Source organism: Artemia franciscana, chromosome 12, assembly GCF_032884065.1.
Source record: "Artemia franciscana chromosome 12, ASM3288406v1, whole genome shotgun sequence".
Taxonomy (NCBI): domain Eukaryota; kingdom Metazoa; phylum Arthropoda; class Branchiopoda; order Anostraca; family Artemiidae; genus Artemia; species Artemia franciscana.
The window spans coordinates 35,502,230-35,524,705 of NC_088874.1; the positions used below are offsets into that span (position 1 = coordinate 35,502,230).

A 22,476-nucleotide genomic window follows, 5' to 3' on the forward strand; every position below is an offset into this window, starting at 1 on the left:
GGAAGCTATATACAGGACTGGTCAGACCGCAACTTGAGTACGGAGTCTCTCTTGCCGTTCCCCACTATGTCGTGGACAAGATGATCCTTGAGAGCGTTCAGCGGAGGGCTACAAAACTACCAACCAAATGTAAGAACCTCTCGTACCCTGAACGCCTCAAGAAACTCAAGCTCCCAACCCTGACGTACAGGAGGAAACGCGGAGATGCAATCCTGACCCACAAGCTGCTGGAGAATGGTGTCACACCAGGGCTTTTTAATAAGTCGCTCTCTAGCCACACCCGGGGCCACACCAAGAAGCTCCAGCAACAAAGAAGCTCACGGAGAGAACGTTCCAACTTCTTCTCAACTCGTGCTGTTCCACTGTGGAATTCCCTTAGTGAAGAAACAGTTCAGTCCAAAACTGTTGACAACTTCAAAAAAGCAATTGACCGAGACTGGGCAGCGATGGAGTGGAAACTACACTGGGAGGCCAGTGGATCTACTCAACGGAACTAGACAACGCACTTCCACCTCCATCACTCAACCGGCGAATCTACAGGATGTTCACCCAACCTTATTCGCCGGACAGTGCGATTTAAGGTAATTTAAGGTAATAATGATAAGTTCTCAAAGTATATGTAAGAGTTGTGCTCAGGAATGACCTTAAGATGAATTCAATTTGCTCCACTCTAAAACTTAAGCAAATAGTTAAAATACCAACAACTAGGGAAAATACCTCTCTAGATGTCATTCTAACTATTCTGAATAATTTTTAGTCCCCCCTGAACTTTACCTCCATTGAGTGGGAGTTATCATTTCCCCTCCTCCTGCCCCCCTCTTTCAAGTTAAGCATTTATTCTAAATAACTTATGGTTCTTACTGCCCGCTTCAAAATGCCTCCAAGAAAGTGCATCATTAGTGACTACTAAATCATTAGTTTACTAAATTACTAAATTACTAAATCATTAGTGACATTACAGAACATGAGGTCATAATGATAATTTCTCAAAGCATATGTAAGAATTGGACTCAGAGTTCAATATTTTGGTCAGGAACTCTACCAAAATTTCTTTGTTTTTTAAATAAAATACTGGCATTCTATAGACTCTTACTGCAGTTCACACAAAAATTATTATGCTAGGTAATAAAATTTCCAGAAACAGATTCACAGTTTAAGAAGGCCTTTAAGTTCCTGTATAAACACTTGAAATAGTATGTAATAGCCTGTGAACATTCCAATTTTTTTGGTGGAATTTTAAGATATATAAAGGCTTTGTCCAAGATTGGACAACATTTTCCAAGATTAGGCTACACTATTGACTATCAGTGAATTTTAAGTAGCCTAATCAGCATTGTTTACTGTTAAAATGTTCCAGCTAATCATAGACTATTCTCAATTTAAGACAAATTCAAAGGAGAAACAATATAATTTCTAGGTTGTACAATAACCTGTAGATTTTACAGGCTACTGATTTAATTCCGGAGGTGGTGATTAGCTGTCAGTAAAATTCTAGACAAGCTACTTTGTGCTGCCTTTGAATGTGGTTAGGAAAACGAAACTTTCACGAATGGATCTAAACATTAAAGAATGTCCTGGGAAGGTATTTTGAAGTTCCTACCTTCACTTCTCCTCTCTTTAGACAACACTGGCTTATGATTCAAAAATCTTTGTTTTATAAAAGTGGAACCTTGCAAAATTGGGTAAGATACCCATTACTCAGCCAGCAAATCTACAGCTAAATCATTGCAAAATTTCTATCATACTACCTAGAAAGTGGATTGTTTCACCATCAAATGTGTCAAAATGTTCTAACAAGTATGAGATTAGCTTGAATATTTTAACTAGCCTATATACAACACTCACAATTTCAAATGTCTTAGCAGAGCCTAATCTTGGCCACACATTTAAAGCTTGAACCTAATCTTTGCAATATTGCCTAATCTATGACAAAGGATCTTAAAGTTATAACAACATACCCTAATCACAGACACAGTCAACCTTGGATACATTTAATCTAAGGAAAGTATTTTGAAACTGAATAATTGTATTTAAATAGGCTAGGCTGTAGAGGCAACTCTTGTCTAAATTCAAATGATTGAAAATCAGATGTTTTCCAAGATTGTAATCAGTCAATCCCAACTGGTCTTGCCCCAACCATCCACCAATCACAAGTATCTAACCCTACATACATAGGGTCCGAAATTACAAGTCTACTGTGTATGCATAGGAAAAATGCTTTTTAAACAGAATATCATGTCAAGATGTAGTTGAGTACTGGGGAGAGGGGGGTCATACCCTAGATCTCCTGCTTAAATGAAAAATCACAGCCCAAAATTAACATCAACCCCAAGGATTACTGAAACTCAACAAGTCTTGTTTACCCAGGTCACTTTAAATTTCCAAAATTTTCAATCACTAATGCCAAAGCCTTAATTTTGACGAATTTACTGAACTCAACACACTATCATAATTAAACCAAATTGACATTATTGCTGTTACAGAAGTACAGTCTCATGACCAAACGTCTCTTTGTTTGTCAAATTATTCAGAATTTATTAATCTCCATCCAACCTTTTCTCTAAGATTATTCCTGTTCCTAATTTATTTGAGTATGGTGAAATCCTTTGGCTAAGTATCAGACCTAAAGTATTCTCCCATCTCCATGATATCATTGCAATAGCTGTCTTCCATTACTCGCCAAACCAAAACATTGAAGCAAAACATAAATTTCTCCAGTTACAGACGAACACTGATTCTGTTATCTCTAAGTATCCAAGTGCTGGACTTTTTCTGGTTGGTGACACAAATGAACTTAAGATGAATTCAATTTGCTCCTCTCTAAAAGTTAACTAATCTGAATAATTTTTACAGTCCTCCCTCAGTATTACCTTCACTGGGTGGGAGTTATCATTTTCCCTCCTCCTGTCCCCTGTTTAATTTTAAGCATTAATTCTCAGTAACTTATGGCTCTTCCCACCCCCCTTAAAAATTCTGGCCTTCTTTCTTTTGGAATATGGCTGAGTAGCAAGGATTGGTCTGATATTTACAATTTACAAAATCTTGACAAGAAAAATCACTACCTTTCACAAAAAGCTAATGATAAATATCTGATTTTTCTCCTTAAAAAAGATTTAGAAAGTGCTCCAGTGACAAAGCATTCATTAGTCAACCCAAGTGCTAATTAGAAAAAAATTTAATCTTTTCAGAAATGGTAAACTGGATGAGGCTAATAAACTAAGAAAAGCAATTAAAAAGAAAATGTGTAAATCTGCCCAATTCTACTACAAGAACCAATAAACCAAAAATTGGTATTCTGAGGTAAAAAAGTTGTGTGGTAAGAGTCTAGACCAGCTTAATTTCAACCTACCTGAATCCCCAGAAGTCACTGCAAATAATCTTAACAAACCCCTTGCTTCCATTGTCTAGAGCCTTCTGGCATTGTCTTATCTATTACCAACTGATGTTCTCCCACCTGCTTTCCCCTCCATATCTCTGTCTATGATCAAAAACGGAATTGAGAAACTAAAAAAACAAGTGTCAACCCATTAGATATCCTGTTTCCTCTTATTAGTGCTTTCAGTAACTTCCTTTCAAATCGCTTGTGTGTTATTTTCAATAAGATTACTGAGACCAGCCAATATCCATAAATTTGGAAACAGGGTTTCATATCCCCCTTGAAAAAGAAAGATAGAAAACCTAGTTTGGAAGGTGTTCATCCTATTTCACTCACTCCTATATTCTCTAAACTATGTGAAAGATTTCTTGCAGATTGGCTAAAAGAAAAAAATCCTACCTCTTACTGATCTAAGACAATTCAGGAACATCAAATCCACTTCTACTTTCCATTACCTTATTTGTCTTATTGACTCAATTGGGAAAATTCTAAAAAAAATAATTGCTGGCTAAATTTAATTTCCATTGACCTTCACAAGCATTTGACATTGTAATTCAAATTATTTTAGTTGAGAAACTTGCAACTGATTTCAATACTGATTCTTTCCTGGTTAAATTGGTTGCCTCCTTTTTATCAATATATCTCAGGTAGTCAAATATCAGAATCATCATTCTAGTCCCCACCCTGCCCACAATGGAGTGCCCCAAGGTACTCTCCTAGGTCCCCTCTTTTCTGTTATGACAAATAGCCTTGCTAAGGAATTTCCCAACAGATGGAAATTTGTGGATGACCTAACAGTTGTTGAAACCTGCTACAGAAACTTAATAAGCAACTCTATGAGCATCCTCAATGATATTGCAGATGACACTAAAGACTTAGACATGAGAGTAAACCCCTCTAAAGGTATGGTAATACAAATATGTTTCCTTTAAACCTCACCCCTTTTCCTCAACTCTATCTCCAAGATATTTTTGTCTTCCTTTAAATTACTCAGGATTCCAACTTCCTCTAATTTAAAATGGGATATCCACATTAAAGATATTGTCCATAGAGCTAATGTGTCCATGTCTCTCCTTAAGCTCTTGAATAAAAACTTAAGGTTCCCCCACCCTATTCTTTTAGGATCTATGCTTCCTTTGTCCACCAACATCTTGAATATGCTTGTCTAGTTTGGCATCCTGGCATCTCTGTGATGAATCAGAAAAATTGAATCCATTCAAAAAAGAGCCCTGAGAATAATTTTTAAAGAAGCTAAGGTACCATACTAAGGCTCTTTCTAAAAAGGCCAAGCTGGAAATTCTTGAGCACAGGAGAGGAACATTGTGCATAAATTTTGCAAGAAATACAATAATAGGGCTTCACACAAAACAGATTTTCCCCAAAAGAAATGCCCTATCCAGACACTACATGCTATATACTCTTTCTGAACCCATTCTTATCTTGTCCCCAATCCAATGCTTCCCCTCTAGGTATGAAAAAACATTTGCCCTCTTCATTACTGATATAATAAACTGCCAGTTTTCCATCAGTACTTGTGATACCCAAGTTTTATGTTCATTTCATTCTTATGTTCCCTTTCTGTTTTTATATGTTCTCTTTTAAAACTTTTTAATGCTAATGCTATTTCTTTCTTTGTTACTTTTATTATTTAATACCTTTTTAATTCCCTGACATTTGTCTGTGTATTATTTTTGACAAATGAATGGTTTTGCAATTCTGATTTTGTTGTTTTTTTGCTGTTTTGTTTTTTTTTGGTTTTATGACTCCAAAATGGAAATTTGGTCCTTTGGGGATGTGATAAGACATTTTTTAAATAAATATCTTATCTTTATTTAGCTCCAAAACTTTCCTCAATCCCAATTTGTGAGTTTCACAGATTTGCAAATACATTTCCTAAATTTAGAAAAGACCCATTGGTATGGCTTAAAATTTTATCAAATAACAGGAATTCCATTTCTAGAACTAAAACCGGAGAAAAAGGAAATGTGAAATTAAGGCATAATGTTGTTTTGTCTAAAGTCCAATAGGCAGCCTATAGACCTGTCAAGGAGGCAAATTTCTATGATATACCTTAATTACCTTAATTCGCACTTTGGAGCAAATTAGTTGTGAGAACTGTGATGCTCTGTAGTTGATGATGGCAATAGATCTGGGCAGCCTATAGACCTGTTATTTCTATGATATACAAATCAGAAGAGTTAACATAGTAGCTTTGTAATAGGCTACATTTCTGGAGCATGTTTTTGGCCCTGGATTCATTTCTTAAAGTTTTATTTCTTCACCTAACCACTTAACAAGATAGCAAAAAGTAGTTTGTCTAGAATTTTACCTTGGCTGTCTTACTAGGCCTACTAGGTATCTTACCCTAGAACTTACAACAAAAGCAATCAGGCATAGCCTAGTAGCCGATACTTAGAAAGAGCATAAAGAGATGCATTGAGTGATGATATGATCTTCTTAGCTAAATAGGCCTTATAGAAGAGTCAATGTTTGCCAGACTTAGGCCTAAGTCAATGGACTAGAATTTTACCCAGTTAACCTTTTAGGCTAGTCAGAATTGCATCCTGAATCCAAATTTAATATTCATTTGTGTCAGAAATGAACTTTTCCCTACTCTTATATGTACCAATTCAGGGTATACATTTGCACATTAGGGAGACAGAGGTAAAGTTCATTTCTGATGCAAAATGAATAGCTTATTAAAATTCAACTCAGGATGCGATTGTGACTAGTCTGTAAAGGTAAGTTAGAACTTCACTCCTCCCCCTAATGTGGAAACACCCTGACTTGCCTAAGACCCTGAATTAGTACATGTAGGAGTGGGGAGAAGATTCCTTTCTGACTCAAATACATGTTAAATTTGGATTCAGGATACAATTCTGACTATAAACTTAAGTTTAGCCTATTTCTTAGCTACCTGAATAGTCTGTTACTATAAAACTTATTTAGGCTATAGTTTCAATAAAAATAATTGTATTAATATTTACTGGGGAAAGAATGTAAGAAATAGAATACCAAGCAACAAGAAATAGGCTAGGCTAGGCTAGACTACATTGCCTAAGTAGCCCATCACAAGATACTAACAACAGAAAAATATATAGTTATGATTATATCAATGGCCATAAGAAGAGAGAATAGTGGATGCACTATTCTCTGCACCAGAAAAGTGACCATCATATTTGGAAAAAGCATAAAAAGGAATCTAACAATAGCTCACTAGCCTAGCTACATTAACTTTGTTTGCATATTTCTTTAAGATATGGCCAAAAATTAAAGTGGTAACTTCTTAAACATTATCTACAAGTAACTGGAGCTGCAAAAAAAATTAGTGTAAAGCTTAGGGCTTACACCTTGAGACATAAAATACTATCCATGTATAAGATGATTAGGAGATAACCTTTTTCAACTTCAACAGCTTGGGTTATCCATGATCGAAGGAATAAAAATACACATATTCCTCCGACAACAACAGCAGCTATTAAGGGTAGGGTATCCATTTTCAATAGTATTATTCATCACACTTTCACACAAGTTTTGAGCACATGCTTGGACGGCAAATAGTTTTCTATAGAAGAAAAGATAAAAACCCGCCAAATCGAGCTTATTGTTCCTATACCAAAAAAATCCGCTACCAAATTGTAATTATCAAGAACTGGGTTTAAAGCCTGTTTTAGCGGGTTCGATAAAAATTGTTTCGAGCTTTAACCAAATTTAACCAAGCCAAACTTTAAGGCCGGACAGTACGATTACTGAAAACTAGCTATGCAGAAGAGAGAGAGAGACTTTTATTAACAAGAGGTCATATGGCACTTGTGACGAGGCAAGAAGAGCTAAGAGCCAAGAGATCATGTGGTATGAGCTCTAGCAAAATTCTATGAATCAATAGATTAATTTAAAAGGAAAATAAGAGGCTTAATGCCGGTCAGGATTTAAAATAAGAGCTCTGAGTCACGATGTCCTTCTAAATATCAAAATTCATTAAGATCCGATCACCCACTCGTATGTTATAAATACCTAATTTTTTCCAATTTTTCCTCTCCCTTTAGCCCCCCAGATGGTCGAATCTGGGAAAACGACTTTATCAAGTCAATTTGTGTAGCTCACTGACATGCCTACCAATTTTCATCGTCCTAGCACGTCCAGAAGCACCAAACTCGCCAAATCACTGAACCCCTCCCCCCAACTCCCCCATAGAGAATGACTCCAGTACGATTCTGTCAATCACTTATCAAGGACATTTGTTTATTCTATCCACCAAGCTTCATCCTGATTCCTCCACTCTAAGTGTTTTCCAACTTTTAGGTTTTAGCACGTCCAGAAGCACCAAACTCGCCAAATCACTGAACCCCTCCCCCCAACTCCCCCAAAGAGAGCGACTCCAGTACGATTCTGTCAATCACGTATCAAGGACATTTGTTTATTCTATCCACCAAGCTTCATCCCGATTCCTCCACTCCAAGTGTTTTTCCAAGATTTCCCCGTTCAACTCCCCCCAATGTCAAAAGATCTGGTTGGGATTTGAAATAAGAGCTCTGAGACATGAATTCCTTCTAAATATCAAATTTCATTAAGATCCGATCACCTATTCGTAAAATAAAAATACCCCATTTTTCACGTTTTCCAAGAATTCCGGTTTCCCCCTCCAACTCCCCCCAATGTCACAGGATCTGGTCAGAATTTAAAATTAGAACTTTAAAGGGCAAGACCCATCTAAATATAAAATTTCATTAAGATCTGGTCACCCTTTCGTAAGTTACAAATAACTCAATTTTCAAAATTACCCCCCCCCCAAACTCCACCAAAGAGAGCAGATCCGGTCCGATTATGTCAGTCACGTGCCTTGAACAGGTTTTTATTCTTTCCATCCAGTTTCATCCTGATCTCACCGCTTTAAGTATTTTCTAAGATTTCCGGTTCCCCTTTAACTGCCCCCTCCCCAATTAGGCTGGATCTGGTTGAGATTTAAAATAAGAGATATGAGTCACAAGGTCCTTCTAAATATGAAGTTTCATGAAGATCCGATCACTCCTTTATAAATTAAAAATACGTCATTTTTCTAATTTTTCAGAATTAATTCCCCCCCAAATAAAGCGGATCCGTTCCAATTATGTAAATCATGTATCTAAGACTTCTGCTTGTTTTTCCCACCAAGTTTCATCCTGATCCCTCCAATCTAAGCGTTTTCCATGATTTAAGCTCCCCACCCCAAACTCCCCCCAAAGTCACCAAATCCGGTCGGGACTTAAAATAAGAGCTCTGAGACACGATATCTGTCTAAATATCAAATTTCATTGATATCCGGTCACCCGTTCGTATGTTAAAAATACCTCATTTTTTCTAATTTTTCAGAATTAGCCCCCCCCAACTCCCCCAAAGAGATCGGATCCGTTCCGGTTATGTCAATCATGTATCTAGGACTTGTGCTTATTTTTCCCACCAAGTTTCGTCCCGATCCCTCCACTATAAGCGTTTTCCAAGTTTTAGGTTTCCCCCTCCCAACTCCCCCCCCGCCTAATGTCACCAGAACCGGTCGGGATTTAAAATAAGAGCTCCGAGACACGATATCCTTCTAAATATCAAATTTCATTGTGATCCGATCACCTGTTCGTAAGTTAAAAATACCTCATTTTTTCTATTTTTTCAGAATTACCCCCCCCCCCCCAACTACCCCAAAGAGAGCGGATTCGTTCCGATTATGTCAATCATGTATCTAGGACTTAAGCTTATTTTTCCCACCAAGTTTCGTCCCGATCCCTCCACTATAAATGTTTTCCAAGTTTTAGGTTTCCCCCTTCCAACTCCCCCCCCCTCAATGTCACCAGATCCGGTCGGGATTTAAAATAACAGCTTTGAGACACGATATCCTCTCAAACATCAAATTTCATCAAGATCTGATCAACCTTTTCGTAAGGGAAGAGAATATACAGTAATAGACAGTTCACAGGGATGGGAAAATGATTGGGGAAAACTATCAAGGATTGACGAAAACTGTCCACACTTATGGGAAAGTATTTGAAACCACGAAACGTCATGGTGGGAAGCCAAAATTTCAAATCAATACAGCACGAATGATTCAGAATCCTTAGCCTTTGCAGCATTTTCAGTAGTTTTAATTAGCTTCAGTTTTCTAGAATCAGAGGAATTATTTAATCCAGGAAAAAATAAATAAAAGAAGGTGGCATGTCCACCCATCATGGCTTGTTTGTAATTTGCCTAAAATGCTATGTTTACGTATTGGCTAGACCTACCATAAATTTCCAGTTTTCAACATAATTTAGATGATTAAATACTTCGCCCAATTCCTTTTATATGCTGCTTTCACAATTCAGGAATCTCTCATGAGGCAAATTACATTTTAAGCCCTTGAGGAGACCCAAAAGGGTAAAACAGACAACATAAATAAAAAAAATAGAAAAGGGTTCCTAAAAAAACTGACTATTGCGAAAAAGGGTAAAATTGTAACGTAAAATTCTAGTTTTTCGTCTTCTGAGCTCTTACTTGCTTCCAACTTAGATGTGATCGGATTCTAATTGCTAAAGAAACTTACAGCATAAGATTGTTGAATCACCAGAGACGCAATATTTTCAAGACGATCCCCTATTAAAAATTTAAAATTCCCCTACTCCTCCCGCTTCCTTTATTACCTTTAATTTTCAATTCCAAGCCATGAACTGTTCTAGAGATCCTGCAAATTTGGTGTTTGATAGCCAGGATGTGCAAAGGCTTTTCAATTTGTTATTTCTCCAAGTTGAAGATAAGCGAATAGTTTCCCCCCTCCCCATCCCGCAAAAAAAGGTTCCTGAAGGTTTTAACTTGATACCTGAAACTGGCGAAGTCCACCAGACTTTCAAAAAACGGAGACCCCCCCAAACAAAAAAAAAATTCAGGAAATTTTTTGAAAACTGTACTATTAAATTCAGCATATCAGAGAACTCTGCTGTCAAGGTTTCAATCTCCCCTTTGAGAAAAAGTGGAATTTCAAAAACTTTTCGGAGAAGAAAGATCACTGATTCATATGGATTTTTTTCTTTGTTCTTCCCAAGGGTAAACATATCAAAACAATATTCCAAGAAGATCGGGAGAGGTCTCACAAGCGATATTGTGCTCAATAGAATTTCTGAGGTTGAATTGTCCGCAAGAAATATACCTTGGAGAAATTGTCCGTGAAGATGGAATTGGCTGGGAGAAAATTTTCCGTCAGCAACTATGGAGGAGTACCAGTTGTTCGTTACATCGTGGGGAGGGGTACAAATGCTTAATATTTCCGAAAGCACATTTTAACGTCAATACTATTTAACCTTTCGTTAGCATTCAGGTAAACATAAAATATGATCTGGGGAGGGAGGAAGTATAAGCTAATCTTTTCCCTTTATTTAGTTGAATTAAGCCTGAATGTAGCCGCTGCTCGGTGATAATACCATTCTTATAACATTTTTAAAAACAAATATTACTGTCATTTTCTTACCATAAATATCAGGATGATTAGAGGGGGTCAACTTCGTCACCAGGAAATTTAGATAGGTTGGACTTCGACAAATGTTCCCAGACATTCTTTGCAAAATTGAGAGTTTAGTAACTCTTATTTTTCCATTTACATACTATGTTTGATACATCTTTTTTCCCAAAGTCATTGGCCCCTACGGCCGTTTCCGAGCTTCCCTGTGTCCTATGGGCTATCCTAACCTTTGTAAATGCTACTACAAGTATTATTAATGCTCCTACTACTACTTTTAGTACTAATAATACTAAGGCTAATTGTTTTAATGTGGAGCTTTCCAGTTACTGTAGAGTTGTATGCTGGGCTAAATACAAACACACAATGTACATAAAATTTATCAACAAGACGTATAAACTTTATTTTGTAAATGACTTAAAGTATCAAGTTGAATCAGGGCACGAGGAGGGGTCGTTGGACTAAACCAAAAAGGCACAATATCAGTCTTGTTACTGCTTATGATTAATACTACTACTGCTATAGCTAATATTGCTTCTACCATAACTTCTGTTACTGTGCCTACTATCATTACCGATGCTAAAGGCATTAATTAAACTTTCAGAACAACGTTAAGGATGGGTCTAAACTGAATCCAAATACACTAGGCACATATGGTTTATCAGTTCAATATAAATTAAACTATCAATCCACATTCATTAGTTTTTTTTTTCAGTAATCTTGGTTATAATGGTGAATCTTCACGATATTATGAAAATAGAAACAGTCAGCTCAAAATAAAGATTGTTTTCAGTAAAGTACAAATTACGTGCTGGTCCCTAAAAGGCATGGAGGGTGTCAGCCCTACTCGTTTTGGTGTCTGCTTGTTTCAGTTTGACCCAGTTATTTGTTGTAATTTCTGTTAGTTTCGGATTTCATTTATTTGTTGATTGAAATTTGTGGTAGTTTTAAACTTAACAAAAAAAATATTTGACTTGACTTCTGCTCATTTTTCGTTTAATGATGCATTATATTTTTCTTGAGAAAACTTATTTTGCAGGAAAAGTTTTTTTTAATTGACTAAATAAAAACTCGTTTTTCAACTGACAGTAAGAAGCAACGTTAAAACTTAAAACGAAAAAAAATTATTCCGTATATATAAAGGGCTGCCCCCTCTTCACTATCCCTCTCTTCACGCTGAACTTTTTAGTACTGATAAGAAAGACTGTGATACTAATTAAACGGCCATTGTGTTTCAGCAGCTTTTTTTTACAGAATTTAGGCAAAAGGCCAAACTTTAGCATAAAGAGTGAGGGTATTAAAGAAGAGAAGCCCTTTTCATACACGGAATATTTTCTATGCGTTTAAAGTTTTAACCTTACTCCTTTCTTTCAGCTGAAAAACATATTTTTAGAAATTTTATTTCCGCTTGTTTTTCAAATAATGCCAGGAAATACACTTCCTCCTTCATTAAAAATCCCATTCCATGGAAATCTTCTCTCACGTAAAATCCTCCTCCCAGCAAATTGCACACTCCCCCCCCCCAGAAAATTCAATTCTCGCTGGGAATTCCCACCAGAAAATTTGTTGCGGACGATTACACCTGAAATATTCTGCTTAGCGTACTTTCAGCTGATAAAAGAGTTGCCACCCCCTCCCTATGTGGAAAATTTTCCCAGAAATCCTTAAACCTCCAACAGAAAGTTATCTCCCCCGAAAAAAACTCTCTCAAGAAATATTACAATTCCTTTCCCCACATCTGGTGACAATATATACTTTAAATTTACTAGATTAAATAGGGTATCACATAAACGGTTTCTTCGATGCTGCTGCCTATCGATTCACAACTGAACAAAATGAAAATTAAACCCCTTTTTTATATGTTAATTTCGTTTTTATTTTAATAGAACTTTTTTCACAAGAATTAAAAATCGAAGATAACATGTCAGTACTTTCGTGGTATTTATTGAACCGAAAAAGTGTCTTAGCGGCGTTGGTTTTACCGACTGCTTTCTTTTTACCGAGTGATCAAAAACATTGGGGGGGTGTCTATGAGGCCCCAGTATCTCCATGAGATTCCAGTGCTTCAATAGCAATGAAGAAAAATAAGAGGACATATCACTTCTGCCCATGTAAAAATTGTGCTTTTTTCTTGTTGTTCAATGAGGAAGGGATGGGATGTAATTTTCCTGTACAATGTTTCACCAAATGCAATTTTATGGGTGTACTTTATGATTTTATAAGACATCATTTAAAAATAACATGCAACTGAATGACTCAAAGCAAGGGGCTGTTGGAATAGTGTATCGCTCAACTGCGAGATTAAGTCTCCTATGATGGACGCGGGAGTTGAAGGAAGTGAAAGGGGTATATGCACTTTCATATTAAGAGTAAAGCTGTCTAAAAGTCAAGCTTATTAAAATCACCATCGCCCACCCAAAACCGTGCTTAAAATACACTACTCTTGTCTGCAGCAACTCATTGCTGACAGCCATAATTAATGCTGACTCCGCTACTTAGTTTATGTTCGTTTCATGCACGTGCAATGTTTATTTATTTATTTTGTAATGCTTTTTAATTTAACCCAATTGGAGTCTATTCCAAATAGTAAGTTCTCTTCGTTATCACTTGAAGAAAAATGTCCCTTTGAAGACTTCAGAAAGAAACAGGCTATCTTTACTTTTTAACCGCTTGGTACATCCTCTATCCATCAGGTGGAAGAGTAAATGCACATTTGGTCCCAGGCTTGGAAGAGCAGGGCTTCTATATATTATATAAATTACTAATTCAGAGCAAGTGCATCTGTTGGTTCAACAATACAAAATGGCCAAATTTTCGGGTCCTTGACCAGTTCTTTAAAAACCAGCGTTGTCCAGCTCTCAACTTTAAAAGATTTGTAAAACAACTAAAAGTATAATTCGTATTAATTTTAGTTGGTCACAAAAGGCTAATAAAACAAAAAAAAGGGTAAAGCTCCTTACTTTCTTTATTTGGCTCGGAATAAACTTTAAAAAAGCAACAAAAAGTGAAACAAGAAGAATGTATTGAAAAAGGCTTTGATTACCATCTACGTATTTTTATAGTAACACAATAGCAAAAAGGGAAGATAATCATAACAGTGAAAGCAGCTTAGCTTTGACAAATTTAATTAACAAACGTGATCCAATTAATGGTGCAGCCTCTGCTTTGGCTTATGTTTGTAATGGACCCTTTCAAAAGAGAGAGTTGATTTCCTTTAGACTAACGGGATAAAATTTGCAACAGAATAATGAGAATTTTCAGACATCCTTAGAACACATTTATGCTTGTGTTTTTCACAAGTTTTCCAATTCCCCTTCACCCACAGGTAGCCTTAGATGAAGGGGGTTGAGGAGGCATTTGCCGCAGATGCAGAAATTTTAGTGGAGCAAATATGAAGTAAATAATTTGGTATTGATAATAATTCTGTAGTTTTTGACATTTTTCTTTATTAAAATAAAGTAGAGGTCGTAGTTGGCAGGAAATTACTCACTTACTGTAATACTTAAATAGCAATAATTAATGCTTACTGTAAGTAAAAGCAAATTAGATAGACCAGAACTACCAGCTTTCCCTTAAAGGATAGCCCTTGTCCATTGACTATCCGGATATAGACCCCCTCTTGCCCCACTAATACCGCCCCTGGCTATAAATCAAAGTCTAACGTCTTTGAAAACCCTATACTACAAAATGAGTAAATTGATATTATATAGATGGTTGACTTCCAGATCCTTTTAGCTCTTTAGAAAATAGAGTACCTTGGCCACCCAGCAAGAATTTCTTAAAATATCCAATTCTAGACTGTGACCAACAGTTACGAATTTCAGTCTTGTTGGTTCCACTACAGTCCCTTCTTGGAGAGTTGTTTCATTTACGTCGATTAAATGTTTTCGAAGTCGTGGTCCTCCAAGTGTTTTGCACATTTACTTGAGTTTTTCCCTGTGCTTCGGCACGGTAACCGAACCAAGTCCTCTTTTAGCAGTTTCTTTACCATGTTTCAAAAAGTCCTTTAAAATATTGACTAGACTAAGTTCTTCATTAATTGCATGATATTCTCGTCTTTCAAATTGTTTGTCCGTAACCTAATTTGACAGAACACTCATATTTGCCTGATATTTTGAAACATTTACTTGCAGTGTCAATTTACTCAAGTTGAAAGGCTGGCTGTTTATTACCGAAGATTTATTATACCTCTATTCAAATATTCAACAAATTTCAGCAGAAAAAAATTAAATTGATGCAAATACATTTTTCGAAGCTGATTAGAGAAAACAACTTAAAAGGCAAGTTGTTGTTTTCAAAAATCTCCACAAATCTGAGTTAGAATTATATAACTTGTACGTACTATTTTCTTAGACAAATTGAAATATAATTTGCGTTAAAAAGCTTAATTCAGAAAGCCCAGTAAAAAAAAAAAAAAAATTAAAAGTAGCAAATACAAATTATAGTGCTAGATCGAGGCAATAGATAAAGACCAAAATCAATACCCCTATAGGTCTATTATTAAAAAAATTCTAAAAAAATTTAACATGAAAGAGATAGCTGCGAGGTTTTCAATACCGTTCCCCCTTAAAGTGTTTTCACTTTAGGAGTTCCAAGCGTGTTTGACTCAGGTTGTTTAAAATTGTAACGCGCTAGAATAGCATGGTTTAACATGGGTTCTGAGAAGACCAATACCCGTGTTAAACACAGTACTTAAAATTATGATCTGCACAATCCGTGGCAAACGAAAGTCTTGATGTGGGTGGCCTGAAAATGAATCTCAAACAAAAATCTATCTCAAGCCTTCACTACATAAAACTGCGTTTGATATTGATGCTGCAAAGCCGACAAGCTTCTTGTTGACTTTTCACTCTTTAAGATTTGATTTGTCCCTTTTTTGTCAACCTTCTTTTGCATTTGATTTTGATATTGCAAAGTTGACAGGCCTCTTGTAGCTTATCATTCTTTAAGGTTTTATTTTCCCTTTCTTCAGTCACCTCAAAGTAGTAAATCTAGCACATTTTTAGTGGGGGTTTCCAATTTAATAAATCCCCCACTAATAGGTCAAGTACTGTTTAATGCTTAATTGACCCGCTATCAGATTATATTCACTTTATTAAATGATTCTAATGTTTCTTAAATTCTTAAAAAAAATTTCCTTGTCGGTAAAGAAAAAACAGGCCTTTTCCGAGACGCTAAAATCGACCAAATGTCAACACTTTACAGGCTAAACACTCGCTATTTGGACAGAAATTCAAAGTAGACAGCAAAATTCTTTATCGTTTTAACAAAAAAATAGTTCACATCCGGATCAATAGTCTGTGCTGCGCAGGTGCTGATTTCTTGATTCACTGCCTTCAGCCGGGAGTGCAAGGTTTCGTTGGGGGTTTACAGAGACGCTAAATTAAAAGAGACGTAGAAATTCCATAATAATGCTACGTCCAGGTTAGGCGTTTTAAGGACAATTTTCAAAGCAAATCGACCAATGGAACTGCCAAACAGACTTTTCTTGCAGTTCTACGAGTTGGTTTACTTGCCATTTTGTCCTTGGTTTAGAATTATACCTAAAAAGGAGAGTTTATTTTGGGTCAGGGTATCATGTGTGACTGGTAACGTTATAGTAGAAAAAGAAGAAAGTAAAATATTTAGTGTAATAGATTAGGTGTATATTACCGATTTCTTGTAGATTGTACAGATATTGTTAGCCTCAGGGTATATCCTTCGATGGTTTACAATTGATTAACTACTATTTTTGACTACTGTATAATCATAAGTAGCTACTTCTGTTTAAGACACGTGGTCTTGTTTTCTCAACCCCAAAATAACCACCAGAAAATTCAAAATTAGATCAATTGAAAATCCATGGTTTGACTACAGTAACCAAAACTATGCAAGCAAAAACAACACTTTATGATGCTTGCCGGAAAAAAAGTGTCATCACCTAAAATGTTTGGGGACGGGGCCGTGAATTTTAATGATTTTGCTTGTACCAACTGAAGCCGAGAATTCTTTTAAATCAGAGCAAACCTGATAAGCTGATGGAGCGTAACGACAACAAAATTCATTAAAAACCGGACCCAACACCGTGTCAATTTTCATATAGATGGCAGAGTCAAGTTATGATACAAGTAAATGAAGAATGAATGTCAATACAATTTTTGCTGGCTCCTAAACTACCAAACTCTTATCAAAAGTATTTGACGAGAATTAAGACTACCTCTTCAAGTGAGAAATTGAAAATAGTGAACCTATATTATTCATGAAATGCATTGGGTAGAGGTCTATAATTTCACCAGCATGATATAATGTCGCAAAAGAAGGATTTAACTACGTGTAGGTTTAAAATTGATGAGGTTTACTTGGAAAATTGTGTAGATAATATTCGAAACATCGGCATATTGGCCTTAGAACTAAAAGAAGCTTCAACATTTTAGATACTATAAGATATAATTATAATCATAATATATAATTATAATATATAAGATATAATTAGATACTATTAGATATATAATTAGATACTATTAGATAATTATAATTATAAGATATAATTATAATATATAAGATTTAATTAGATACTATTAGATATAATCGTGATGCTACCTCTCTTGACCGGGAACAATTTCTCTTTTTCACGACGTGGAATTGTTAGTAAATCCTCCGTGTTTATATAAAAGCAATGAAACATAATAAAATTAATTTATTGATGAAAATACTTTGAAACTAAATTGTTCCTTTTGTTTAATTTGCACCATTTTTATATGTGTTAAGTTTTATTTTCGTATTTGCTGTACAGCGTTATTTCTCTTACTTCATCAATGTTGTCTTTTAAACTTATGGTTTTTAGTAAAGTAAAAAAATACAAACATACTTAAGCAGTCACAATCCAATATAAGACTTTAAATAGTTGAGGCTCAATCTATATAAACAATTCGAATGTATGTCTGTGTATGTGCATTTTATGCATTACTGTATTGTTCTTGAGAAACTCTTAGAAGTTGTTGGCTATACTATGACGAAAGATTTAGAAATAAAATCCCTCCGAAGACCCTATTAATCTCTCAAATAATTTTCATGCTGACTGAAATTAGAGACCCCGAACAAATATACTAGCAGTAAATAGCGTTAATATGATATAGCAGAAATTTTGAGTCACCTGGATCTTTAGGATATACATCACAATACTGAGGATGACTACAATCTTCACCATGTTAAAAAATCAAGCGAAAGGAAAAAACAATCCTAGATGAATCGTACATAGAACTTATCTAATATACTGACGAGATAAGAAAGTTTAAATTCAAAGAATTGTTTGATGAAAGAAAATTACTGAGTCCTCCTGAAGTATAGTAAGTAAGAAAATGAACTTGTCCAGCAAAGAGAGAAAAAAGCGATTCTTTGGTGAATCACTAATCATAAGCGATATTGATCTAATCTACAACCTAAGTGGGGTATTTCAAATTCAACGAAGTTTCTGATGAAACAGCTTTATTTTGCCTAGGATCAACTCTATCGTGGAATGAATGTTATTTGAAAAATTGAAAGAATTCCTAATCCTAATTAACTAAAACAACTGCCCGAAAACGGAATTATTCTAAGTGTAAAAATATCTATCTCACACACAAAATATTTTTGATTTTTTTTTTACTGAACATTCACTTCCAAGACTGTTTTTACAATCCTGTTTTTTCCAGTTTGGAATTTCTGAGTTGAATTTAATTATGCCACCCAAACGGAAAGTGTTTGAATGATTTTCAATTGAAGTATGAAAGCAAAAGGCATTACAAGTTTCTGAAACAGATGAGCATCGAAAATTAAAATTGGAAACTAATCGATCAAGCATTGCACAAAGCCAACTTATCATAAAAGCAAAGAGAATCAAGATTAGGAACTGATAGAAGACGCATTGCTCAACCCATTGAAATGGAACAAAAGATCAAAGAGAATACATTGCTCAATAGTAACATTACTCAATTCATTGCTCAAGCCTACTCATATGAAACAGAATAGCAAAGAGAATCAACATTAGGAGTATAAAAGGTACGTATTGCCCAAGCTTGTTCAAATGAAATGAGTGATCGAATGAGAAGAAGACTTTGATTGTATTGAGAGTGCAATGTTCGAACCAGATGGATTTGGAAATAAGTTAATTTTAATTTTTTTGGCGTTCAATTACGATTCTGATTGTGATTACAGTCTTCATCAAAGTGTCGTTATTAGAAAAACAGAAATGTCATATGAATTTTGTCCGTCCATTCAAGTTTAAGATTGAATTTCTAGGAATGTGTTGCACAAGTCAAATAGTACAACTCAAACATGAGTACAAGTAATGTATTCCAATGGCCTCGCTTGGTGCTACAAGAATCATTCGTGAAAATGATATGCCACCGTTCAAAGTCCAAGGGGAAAATAAATTTCAATTTGTTGTTTCTATTTTGTCCTTGAATTTTCTTTCCTTTGAGACCAAAGCAACACGTGACAAATAATCTAGTAAAATTACGTACAATTAGGAGTAAGTTCCACACAAATAACAGTTCAATAGAACCTTTTTTGAGACAGCAAAAACAATGACCAAAACTGTGGATACTTTGGTCACATACGCAGTTCTTATATATTGACGACGGTCACAGTTACGTGACGAAAATATCCAGAGTTTTTGTCATTGTTTTCACTGTCTAATAAAAGAATTTATACCTTTTGAATGGTTATTTCTACACCACGGAAAGGAGGTGTGGGCTTCGAAAATACAAATGAGGTGTAAGTTCGCATCAGTTTTCATGAAAGTGGGAGGGTGAAAATTTTGAAGGCAGGGCATATACCTCAATAGCGCATAATAATGATTAAATACTATATTTCTCACTGAGCCTTCCAATAAACATAAAATTATTTTTGGATAAGAGGAAAAAGGAAATAGAAATTGATAGATAATTCCTCCCGATTCACGGGGATATGCACGGGAGAAGCCTTTTTATTGATGCTGGGGGAGGGGGTAATAGCGCCCTTATGAATTTGATAAAATTTTTCTATGTAGAATAAACTATTACGGTCATATACTTAGCGGTGCGGAAGTGGACAAATTAATACGGGATATTATAAGCATTACCGTGAAATATCTTAAGTTTTTTTTTTGGTAGTTAACATGAATACATTCAACGCATTTAAACACATGTAAACAATATATTAGATAACCATTTGCGAGGGTCAAAATAGCTTCAGCCATATAGAAGATCGAAAATCAGGCAGAATTTTTGGCCATAAAGTAGAAACTATCCATCGAAAATATTGAACAAATATCCAAATTTTTTCTGTTTGCTTTCAGTTTTAACCATTTCTGTTTGTTTTGACTTTTAACATTACTTCTAACATTCATTTGAAAAGAACTCCAAATTTATCCTGTACGACATAGGATTTCGGATGTATCCCCTAGTATATAAATCTTTTGTCTTACAGGATTTAATTACACTCCCATTTTTTAGTTTCCAAAAAGAAAACTGCAAAAGTAAAACTACCAATCAATTTACAATTATAGACCTTTGTAATTATTTAATAAGAGTTTGGGATTTCTGGGGCTCGTAACCTTTATTATGTTTTGATTAGGCTTGGGCATGGTTAGAAAAACGATAAGAAATTAACAAAAAACTAATTTTTGCAACTGAAATGTATGAGCATCATTCAAACTTAGTAAAGAAAAAATTATTCTGTGTCTAAGGCTGGTCCCTCTCCAGCCCCTTGCTCTTTCCGCTAAAGTTTATTTTTTTGTACGAATTCTTCAAGAATAATTGACTGAAACGCAAAGGCCGCTGATTTGAAATAACAAGCTTTTTGAAGCCACTAAAAAAAAAAAAAAAATTAGCATAACTAGAAAAGAAGTTAAAAAGCAGGCGCCCCCCTTCATTTCCAGAACAATTTCTGTTCGTTTAAAAGTTTTACCATTACTCTTAAATTTTATTTGAAAAAAAAATGTTTAAATTTATCATATAGAATTAATTTTTTTCATAATATTTATTTTCGTTAATTTTTTGTACTTTTCGAGTGTGGGAGTTGATTTTTCATAGTAGGATAAGATAAAGCTTAAGGAAAATAATTTTCATACCTATTTGTAATAAGGAACTCTGATTATTTGAAATTCTTGATTTTAATTTGGACCCCATCATAAATGAAAACACCCCCTAAAGGTGTTTTAGACAGCAAAAACTTCCGACGTATGCCTAATACGTAATGCCTAGTACTTTTTTTGTGAACAGGGTTTGATGAGTTTCTGAAAGCTCTCTCTACTTAAATTAACACGCTTAATACTCAAAAAATCAACCTGGAATAATTCTTGGACGGGTACTGAGGAAAGAAAACTTATACACTAGCTGTTGTCGTAATATACACTTCACATTGCTTAGTTCTGGCTATTTTGATACTGGCTATTTTGATACAATTTAAAAGAAAGCTGAGCAAATTTTGGTTTTCTTCCTTTAACCTTATTCATCCCATACTATGTGAGCGCCAACTTTAAACTTACAAGCAAACGTGGATGAGAATGATCTGAACGAACAACTTCTCAAGGTTTAGAATTCTTTAAATACTTGTAGAGTCTTGAATACTAAATTTAAGTCAATTCCTTAGGCAGGCTATTTGCATATCTGACTTTACTTACAAGCAAAATGAAACTAAACTTGGTAAATTTGATATGCCATGGATTCTAGGCAAAGGGTAGCCTATGGAAACAAGGGCTTTAAAATACCGGTCTTGATAAATATATGACGGTCCATGTTATTGACTCGTCACTCGATGCCTTGTTTTATGCTCTTTGCGGATATAATAATTGCTTCTATCACAAATTCAAATTTAAGTACTTTTTGACCTAATCTAACCTAACCTTATTATAAATAATTTTGGTACTGGGAAAATTTAATATTATATTGTTGAAAACAACCAAGAAAACAGCATTGAGAAAACATAGTATTATCTTGTCAGAAAATGGCCAGTAACTCATACATTTATTTGATTCCATAATGCTTTTGTTTTTATTCTAATTTATTCTATTATTAGAATAGATTATTCTATTAATTTAAATATTCTATTAATTAGAATATCAAATATTCTATAACTAGAATATTATTAGAATATTTATTCTATTTATCCTATTAGTTTATTATAAAATAATTTATTAATATAGCCCGCTCTAATTTATATTTTAGGATGAGTTAAAAAGTAGTATCCAATTAAGCAGAATTATGTAAAACTAAAACCCTCACACCTAGCTACCAAAGAGAAATTGAAATGTATTGTATATATCAATGAATAGCCAAAATTCAAATCTGTATCAATATGGTTAATATTAAAATTATTTAAGATCAAATACTTAAAAATTAGTTTCTTGACTTACCTACATGGACCTCTTTTTGAAAATACCAATTATCCTATTTTGATGCATAGCCTATATCCTTTCAGTGTTTCAGCTGTACTCACATATTAAAAGAAAGCTGATGTTCTTCTGACTCCAAAATTGTAACTTTTATTTCTTGGTATCTATTCTATAAATACAAATAGGCTATTAAATATAATTTTTTCTTTTCAAATGCTTGTCAAATGGTGAAAATTTCACCAAAAGTGGGGCTCTTGTTGCTACCCTCACATCACTTCACATCCAAAAACCCATCTATATTTTTTTCAGAATGCC

At 34.8% G+C, this 22,476-nt stretch overlaps 1 protein-coding gene across 2 annotated transcripts in view; it reads right to left on the reverse strand.

Annotated features, from left to right (window-relative positions):
• Positions 1 to 7,119, reverse strand: part of LOC136034042 (transducin beta-like protein 2) — a 118,288-nt gene extending 111,169 nt beyond the window's left edge. Inside the window, exon 1 of one of the 2 annotated variants that reach the window (XM_065715118.1) lies at positions 6,774 to 6,959. In XM_065715118.1, the coding sequence (XP_065571190.1) occupies positions 6,774 to 6,873 (100 nt within the window). In that variant the 5' untranslated portion in view covers positions 6,874 to 6,959. Of the gene's footprint in view, positions 1 to 6,773 lie in introns of both variants that reach the window. The other variant, XM_065715117.1, reaches the window with a different exon arrangement.
• Between the last annotated feature and the right edge of the window lie 15,357 nt (positions 7,120 to 22,476).